Consider the following 8,996-nt stretch of genomic DNA (forward strand, 5'->3'; position numbering starts at 1 on the left):
GTGATAACCCTGTTGCTCATCCCACCTAGCAGCTGAGAGCATCGGGTCTTGAGGCATTTTGTGCCCCATGGCTGAAGTGCTCCCCTGGGTAAAAGAGGCTGTGGGTCCTCTTGCGGTCTTCCTCAGCCACCCCTGTATCCACTTACTTTGTACTTGCGGAGTATGGAGGAGTGGTTCATGATCCGGTCGGGGTCTGCTCCATCCCTGGGCACCACCACAATCCCAAACTCCCCAACGATCACCTCCATCTAGGAGCAACCCAAAACAGGCAGAGCTTTCAGAACCATCCTGTGCAAAACCTGGTGCTGTCTGCCAAACCTCTCCTGGGTCATGAAAGCTGGGCTATGGTTTGGATTGAGACAGAAAGTGAATTTGAGGCTATCTCAACAGCCAGTGGCAGAAACTTGGAATTAGCAAGGCGTAATACATGGACTGCAGTAGACGAAACAAAAAGGCACAAGGTTAAATCCTATTTCTAGATTTGAGATTAGGCTTTAGGGAGGACTTGTCTGTGGTAGAAGGAAGGTGGCAGCAGAAGAGGTTGTGCAAGGAGGATGTGATCTCTGCCTTGCTTAGAAGGCTTTATGAGCAGGATGGACATGTTGGTCCTGACAGAAGTCTTGTAGGGTTGTTCTTTCAAAGCTGCTTCTACCAAGGCTGGTGACCAAGTTTACCACCGTGTGGAGATGGCTCCCACTGCTCACACCTGTCTTGGGTGAGATAAACTAGGCTCATCCAAAAGAGCTCTGGGTCAGCAAATTCAGGCAGCAGGAGCCTGTGCAGAATGACTCCTCTGTCTGTGCTTTGCCATCCTTTGTGCTGGGCTTCAAGGCTTGCCTCATCTCAGGTTTTGAAGCCTTTCAGAGGAGATACCTGCCAACTAATTGGTTTTAAAAATTTTAAACTGAAGTTATGGTAACCATGATATTAGAAACTGTTGATAGTCTGAAGTAGGGTGAAAAGGTTGTCTCAACTTCCAGATTTCAGAGAAGATCCAGGTGAGCTCCCACAGCCAGCACCACTCTGACTGCTAGAGCAACATGCGGGTCAGTAACCCAGGCCCTCCCTAGGGCTGGTGTCCCCCTGTGAAAATGTCTTCTTCAGACAGGGGCTGCAGTGATCAAGGTGCCAGGTGTCCTGCTGCAGTCCCTCACTAAAGGGCTAGATGAGTTAGAGTGGGCATTGAGAGGTGGGCAGCGGATTTCGTGCATTTGAGTTGTGGCAGTGAAGGTGTTGAGATGCGCTCACATCAGCTGTGCACTGCTACTAGACATCATCTGGGTGTGGATTCAAGGTAGTTTTACTTCTCAGTCTTTATAAAGATGAGTACTTGGCTACCCCACATTGCAGGAAAAGCTTTTTGTTAAGTGAAACCTGTTGATTTGATTGTAAATGTATTTAATTTCTAATGTCTTGCCAGTTTTTGTAAATATCTTATCTCCTACCTCCACACCTCATTCTGGCCGGACTGGCATCTCCTTGATGCTGGCTCCTTCCAAGGGATGAGGAGTGGGAGCGCAGCCTTTGGAAATCCCTTGGGACGGGCTTACCCTGCACCCAGGTGATGTCCTCTGTGTGACTGGGCTTGGGTCTGCGGAAGGGGAGGCTGGGTAGGGTTGGTGACTCTGGAGCAGTAGACCCTGCTCATGTGGAGGGGAGGAAAGGGTCAAGGGTTGGGATAGAGGAGAGAGTAGGAATGGTGGGCACAGCTCCTGCCATCCCAAGGCAGCTGGGTGGCTCCCATGAGTGCTGGGTGTGGGAAGCGGAGGAGGAGGAGGAGGAGGAAGGGAGCCTGGGAAAGCGGAGCACAGAGGGGTAACCAGAGGTGGTGACTCACATCTGCCTCATTCCAGAGACCGGGGATGCAGAAGGACTCCAGCAGGTCGCTGCCACAGAGCAGTAAGATGCGAAGCTCTAAAGAAAAGCAGAGAAACTCAGAGGTGGGAGCAAATAGGGCTGAGCAGGCACCCCTCATTGCCATCCCAGTGCACTTCTTGGGGCAATCCTCTTCAACACAGACCTCTCCTGCCAAAACAAGTCCCGCTAAAGATCCTGTCCTCCTTCTTGCATCCCTACTGGTGTCCAGCATCAATACACTGCAATCCTACTTTATTTCAGCTCCTCTCCCATGCGGCTGGGTTGTTGTCAGCATTGCTACGTGCAAACTGCACCTGTGCTCCAGTCCTGGAGGTGGGATGTCCCTGGGGAAAGGAGTCGATTCTTTATGCTATGGGTACTCACAATCATGTCATGATCTGCTTCAGGGGCAACAGGGAGAGGCCAGAGGACTGCTCAGAGCTCTGGGCATGGCCGTGTTTGCTTTAGCAAAGCTCATCATGACACACCAGAGTATTTGTTTGCATATCCTGCGATATGCAACATTCTCCTTCCACATCCTTCCTGTCTTGCTCCAGACTGGGCCTGGTGCTTGCTTACAGCCTGCTTTGAGGGTTGGTTTTGCTGCTCAGTAAGAATTTTGTGGTGCAGGAAGGAGGTTTCTGCTCCAATAGGCCAGTAAGGATTAATTTATTTGCACAACTCCCAGAGGAAGACCAAAAACCCACCTGAAGGGGTGGGAAATGGTGGCTGCATGGGCAGGTGCTTCCTGGGGTGGCCTTTCCAGGTGGCCAAAGCCTTGCTGCTGGTGCTGGGATGGGTGTTGTGCCAGGCTGCATGTGAGCTAATTCATGAAATGGGTCTCAAAACCACCATGCAGAGGCCTGGGTGATGTATGGGTCCCTGTTGCTTTCTCCCTTGTTTCAGGCTGCTCATCTGCCCCTGGGAATGGGCTCAGGCTGATTTAAGGCTGCTCCTGTTTCACCCCTGAGCCCCGATAGGTGGCACCAGGACAGGACGATGGTCCAGCATCCTTCGCTCACCACTAGATCTGTCATTCAGCCACTTCCAAGCCGTGTTGTGCCGGCCCGGAGGAGCTGGAGCAATCTGGAGGGGGCCACAACTCACCGATCTCCTCGTATCTCATCACTGTGCCCAAGTTGGCGTTTTCATCTGGGAAAGGGAAGCAAAAGAGATGTGCTGATTCCTGGCCTAGAAGAGGAGACTGAGAGGAAGGCTGGGGGCTGGAGCTAAAGCAGAGGCAATGATGGACCTTTCGTCTACATACCCACAAAGGTGAAGCGTTCCATGGGAGGGCGAACGCAGCAAATCCGGCTCAGACTTTCTCCCACCTTCCCCAGGATCTTTGCTAAAGGTGAAGAATAAAAATTAATGGGAGGGAGACTGTGCAACCCACCCGCCCAAATGCTTCAACTGCCCTGCGCCTGTGAGATACTCCTGTGTTCAGGTGTGGGAACTGCTCTCAACATCTCCCCACCACCTCCTTTTGAGGTACTAAGTACCAAAAGCGCTACGCTGTGCCTTGAAGGGACCAGCTGGACAGCTAAAGTCACTAAAAAAAAAAAAAGAATCATAAGATGTTAGTTTTAACGTGATTTAAGTAATGGCCCCTCTTCTACCCAGCTAATACCTCCATGTCCTCATGGAGGGTCAAGCCATGTCACCTCTCCTGACAGTTCATCCCTTGCCCACACCCCATGGGCACCCATTAGTCTCTCTCCTAGCTGATATCATCACCTGGACATCACCCAGCTGAAATCCAGTGAGGTTTCATGGCCATTTAAAGCCATTCTTTGCTTCCCCTGCTGTGCTGGATGCTAACTAACCTCTCTACCACATCCCGGCCCGACCCTGGGCTTGGTGCATGGAGCCCAATGAGCGACCTGACTCAAGATAATGGAGCACCGTTCTAACGCTTGGCAGCTGTGGCTGGGAGGTGAGGGGTAGTTGGTCATCCCTTTCTTCCCTACCCTGTTGCTACCTACCCGCAGTGGGCTTGTTGGAGACATTGTTGTTGTTCTGGTAGATGGTCTGCGAGGACTCATTCTGGGGCTGGCCGATCACAGGAGTGATGGAGGGCGTGTTGACATTGGAGAGGATGCAGCCAGTCACTCTCTGCAGTGAAGGAGAGATGTAGCTGGAAGAATGCCTTCACCCCAGCTACCTCCTAAAAACTTTGTGACCTGTGTATCGAGCCTCTGAACCTCAGGCTGAAGGTCATCTTTACTGACAGGTACGTCCGATCTCACTTAAGGATCCCTAGACCCATTTTTACCTCACCATCTGGGCCTGGGGCTAGCAGGACCCTGTAGATAATGACTCATGATCAATGCTGGGGATGGTGAGATTAACTCTTTGTGTAGTCCCATGACATTGGGTGAGGCTTCAGCCATGCTGTCTGCCTCAACTTCTCTGCATCATCAGTGCAAAGAGCTTGAAGTGGCCATGACCAGGTATCGAACCTCTTCCAGGTCAGGATTTCAGGGACATTCCTGAAAGTTTTCTATTTGTCCCAGTCGTATTTTGGTTGTTGATGCCTACATGCTGGTGCAAGAGCAACCCCACTCCTGTGCTCTCCCCTTGCCCTCACCCTGGGTGCGCCCACAGTGCAGGAGCGGCCTCACCTTCATCAGGTCGCGGTGGTGCTCCAGCACACTGCAGGTGGTCTGCCAAGTGTCCTGGTAGCACTCCCAGGGGTCCACCCTACAGGAGCACAGGAAGGCAACAGTGTTGGCTGATAACTACTGCCTAGACCTCCCAGCCCTACTACCTCCTACCCACTGAGGTGGCCAGCAGTGCCATGAGCAGCCACCATTGCTCCCCTAGCTCTACCATGGATGATGTCCTTCATCCAGCCCTTCCACCTAGCACTCTTCAATGGCTTTGGGGACCTGAAGACATGCCTGGACACGTTTTCACTCTTGTTACCCAACTAACCAGCTTTCACTTGCCTTGGACATAATGACATGTGTTACAACCCTGTCTTCTGAGGGCAGCCCTGACATGTTTCTGGTCTCACCTCAGCTGCCAGATGCCACATGGGAAGAGGAGAGTCTGTGGGCTGGTGCTGCAGGTGTAGAAAGGGAAGGTGCCAGAGACTCAGTGGGGGACTTTCAAGACCCCCTGAAGGCAAAGAGCTCCACTGAAGGATGGTGTAACACCCCTCATTGATTGTCTGCTAGACTAAGAAAGGAAGGTCTCCAGTTTTTAATCAAGCTTTGGCTGGGAGAAGAGAAAGTCCATCCTGGAGCTCTAGCAGCCAGTGGCATCTCTACTTTGCATGTGGGACTTCCACCACGTTGCTGGATAATGGGCAGGGGCTGGTGGTGCTATGGTGGGTGCGGGCTCTGCAACTCACCTGATCCAGTCAGAGGACTGGACAGCCAGTTGGCACATGGTCAGGCGGTGCCGGCTTGAGACCAGTCCCTGCAAGAGAGGGTGATGGAGGAAGAGTCATGGGAGGCAAGCATCATGCCTTTGGCTTGCCTGGGCTTGCAGACCTTCCCAGGGCAGAGCACTGGGCTTGCTCAGATGAGACAGGCTGGAAGGATACGTTCCCACCCACAAAAATATATTTAAGCTCCTGTTTGGTGGAAGAGAGGAGTCACTGCCTTGCTTTGGCCCCAGTTATGCACCGCTTGGTGAGATTTTCTCAGTACCACCACTCTCAGCCCTGTGCTGTGGTGGGGTCAGACCCGGGGATGGTGGTTTCTTGATGAAATATCTCCAGCTTTCAGGAGAGGAGGAAACTCTCTTCTTTCCTAATTTGGATTTCTCCCCACCCCAGAAAATGCTTTTAAAAGTCCCTGTTTACATCCTTGCCATCCCCACAATAAAATTGGCTTTGAAATCATTCCAAAATAAAAACCCCAACCCAACAAAATTACCACAACCATTTTGGGTGAGAACGTTTCTCTCTGCTGTTAAGTACTTTGGCTGGTTGTAGGGTCTCCTCTCTAAAGAGAGAGTCATTTCATCCTTTCCCTCCTCTGGTAAACTTTCCCATGGTCAGGGGCTGCCTCAGGCAGAGGACATCCATGAAAAGAACACAGGTACGGGCAGAACAGCCCAGTGCTTGCCCCTGGCTTCAGAGATACCATCACGTGTAGGAGGTAGAAAGGGAAAATGGGGATGACCCACCGTCTTCCCGTAGGAGTCGTGCACGGGTGAGACAATGCCACCGATGACGATGAAGCGTCCAGTCTTGTGCAGGTAATCCCGGGCTCGCTCTAACAGAGAAGGACAAGGAAGAGGGTGCAGGGGCATTCAACTGGACCCACTGAGCCCCACAATACCCCACTGCTGCCTGCCAGCTTTGCCCAGTGCCCGCAGAGTGGCTCATACTGGCTTGGGGAAGGTGACGAAGGGAAGGGCTGGCTTAATTTTTGGTGCCATCTTTGGTGATACTGAGCATGGACCTTCCCAGGGACCCTGAAACCTTGTGGGAAGGAGGATTTGGTGGAAGAAGGCAGGTCTTTAGCAAAAGCTAAGTCACATTTAGACCCCAAATCACCTTCAACTACCATTGCATGGCATCAGAGTGGCAGCCAAGAGCCTGCATCACTGGTGACAGCTGCTTGGTAGAGACAGGCTCCTTCAGCAGCCCTGGAGGAACCAGACTGAGCTCACAAAGTGATGCACGAAGCTTGTTCATTCACTACCTGCATACAAATCCTTCCCTTTCTATTTTGCTCTGCCCATAAACTACAGCCACTCTTTCACTCCCCATGACTTCTCCCTTCCTCACCTGTTGCTGACTACCAGCCAAAATCCTTCTTAGCAGTAGGCTCTCCTAACCTTAAGCATCACTTCTTTACAATGACCCCTTACATGACTGAAAAATCCAGGATGATAATAAACCCCACTGCCTCCATCAGTGCTGGACTGGAGGATGACCCTGTGGTTTTATGAGTAGAAACCTTTCATGTGTTGGCTGTCCTCACCACCTTGGAAGCTCACTCAAGAAGACAACTGAAATGCTTGGAGCCAGTTGCCACCACACAGGGACAAAGATCAAGGCATGGTTTTTGGAAAAGCCAAAGGGGAGCCTCTCTGACATGTGCTACCATGTAGGAGAGCCAGGCTTGGGGCGTGCCAAGGATCCAAAATCAATGGACAAGTGTCTATTTCTATATTGTAATGCAATTTAAAATGCAAATTAAAATGGAAAGAGATTTGCCTAACAAAAATGATGCTGTTGAGCTTTTGTCCTGGTTTGAGAACACAAGGATAAGTTCTTTGAGCTTCCTGGCACAGGTGGCAATCACTATAGGGGAAGGGGGACAGCTGTGCCTGTGGGGAGGAGAGGATGGGTCAGGTGACCCAAATGGATCATTCATGGTTTTCTTTCCCATGGTGCTTGGTATAAAAGTGCCCCTAAGACAAGCCCTGCAACTTTAGTGCTTGCTGTGCTGGCTCTTTGTCATGTTCTCTGTTGCTGCTGCTATTCCTGCCTCCTGTTTCCACATGGCAGAGGAGCATTGTTCATCGGGACAGGTTGTCTTGCCCTGTTTCTATGAGTGGGAGCAGCACAGTTCTTTTTCTGTTTGGTTTTTTTTGGACTATCATGGGTCCTCTGGGCTTGGGTGCTCTTGTCTGCTGCTGAGTCCAGTCTGGGACCTTTTTTCTGCTTGGGACCTTGTTGTCATCTGGAAGGTGGGAGTCCTGTGTTAACATATTCTCGTGTGTGTTTTAGCATATTTGCATATTTGTATAGATATACTTGTATGTTTGTATACCCTCTTCTCATCTATATTCCTTACAGTCAGCTATCTGCATAGCTCCCAACATTCCCTCTCTAATTTTTGCCTGGGAAAGAAGATTTTTGGTCTGAAAATTCATCAGTATTGGGAGTCTCAGTCCCACTTCTCTGCCTCTTTGTTGGGCTTCTGGCCTAGTCATTGTCGTTGAGCTCAGCCTTCTGTCATGACTTCCCAGCCCATTTCTTGCTTATTGAATACTTGTGATGTCCAAAGGCCACGCTAGACCCCAGAAAACACTCTCTGGTGTTTTCATTTTCTGTGAACACTTTATAGCCTGCAACACCAATGCAAGGATGTTGGGTTGGAAAAGCTCATTTCTTTTCCAGAGCAAATTACCTTTAATGCTCCAAAGAGCCTTGCGTGGCTTTTTAAAACTGTTGCCATAAATAAACTACCATAGGATGGACCCTGCCAAGATGTGCATAAGCCCACAGGCAGCGTGCTTGTGTGGTGGAGAGTTTTCAGCTGTGGTTCCCCAGCTCCTGGCACAGCCCCTCTGTGGCAGCTGGTTCTTGAGTTTAGCCTTGCTGTGTTGGGGAAGGAAGGGACAGGGGTGACACTTGGACCACTCTCAAGCATTGGTGACACCTCCCTGCTGCCCTAGCCCAGCTTCAGTCTCTTCCTCTGCAAATACTCTTCAAATATTTTTGGCTTTACCACTTTCCAGTGAGACGATGGTGGGGAAAGACCAGGCAGAGTATAAGATCCAGGTCTAGAAAAACAGTAAGTAATGGTTTTGTCCAGACCACATCAAAAAATAGTATCCTGTCTTCCCAATAGGAAATCAGTGCTTATTTAGAGATGTTTCTTTTTGGTGGCTTGCACTGAGTATATTTAATTGTGATGTTTCAGCTCCTCTAGCACTGCTCTATCACCTAAATCGATGTTAATGAAATCAACTATTTCTTGTGTTCAATTTTTCAGGGTGTAATTTTAAAATCTTATTTGTCTTGCCTTTGTACCCGGTTCATCCACACCCCTAAGATTTTTTTTGTTTTTTTATTTTAATTTTTATTTATTATTACAGAGGAAGGCCACTGGCCAGCTCTGATTTATGCCCTTCTCCCCATGGGATGTTGAAGCTGCAGTCCACTCACCCTCTGCACCAGCCTATACACAAGGTAACAGCGAGGAAAAAAATTTGCACCGCCAGAATTGCTCCTCCCAGAGAGCCGGAGTAGAGGAGGGTGCAAAACTACGAGTGATGGAGAAGGTAAAAATCGTTTCCAGGGTGTCTTATTTTCCTTTCGAGCAATTTGGCCTCCAACACCCTTGGATGGGAGGTTGGGACGCGGCTACAAGGTGCCGAGGGCAAGGCAGGCGCTTTCCTACTGTCTAAAATACCTTTTCCTGCAGGGCAGAGTGACCCAGATACGC

At 50.3% G+C, this 8,996-nt stretch overlaps 1 protein-coding gene across 1 annotated transcript in view; it reads right to left on the reverse strand.

Annotated features, from left to right (window-relative positions):
* NMNAT2 (nicotinamide nucleotide adenylyltransferase 2) overlaps positions 1 to 6,123 on the reverse strand; it is a 6,556-nt gene extending 433 nt beyond the window's left edge. Inside the window, exons 1-8 of the mRNA XM_009873475.1 lie at positions 5,998 to 6,123; positions 5,216 to 5,283; positions 4,482 to 4,560; positions 3,843 to 3,972; positions 3,125 to 3,205; positions 2,965 to 3,009; positions 1,838 to 1,914; positions 147 to 248 (exon numbers count right to left, since the gene is read on the reverse strand). Coding sequence (XP_009871777.1) covers positions 147 to 248; positions 1,838 to 1,914; positions 2,965 to 3,009; positions 3,125 to 3,205; positions 3,843 to 3,972; positions 4,482 to 4,560; positions 5,216 to 5,283; positions 5,998 to 6,123 — 708 coding nt within the window. The remainder of the gene's footprint in view (positions 1 to 146; positions 249 to 1,837; positions 1,915 to 2,964; positions 3,010 to 3,124; positions 3,206 to 3,842; positions 3,973 to 4,481; positions 4,561 to 5,215; positions 5,284 to 5,997) is intronic.
* Positions 6,124 to 8,996: the final 2,873 nt, after the last annotated feature.

The sequence above is a fragment of the Apaloderma vittatum genome, unplaced genomic scaffold, assembly GCF_000703405.1.
Source record: "Apaloderma vittatum isolate BGI_N311 unplaced genomic scaffold, ASM70340v1 scaffold16917, whole genome shotgun sequence".
Taxonomy (NCBI): domain Eukaryota; kingdom Metazoa; phylum Chordata; class Aves; order Trogoniformes; family Trogonidae; genus Apaloderma; species Apaloderma vittatum.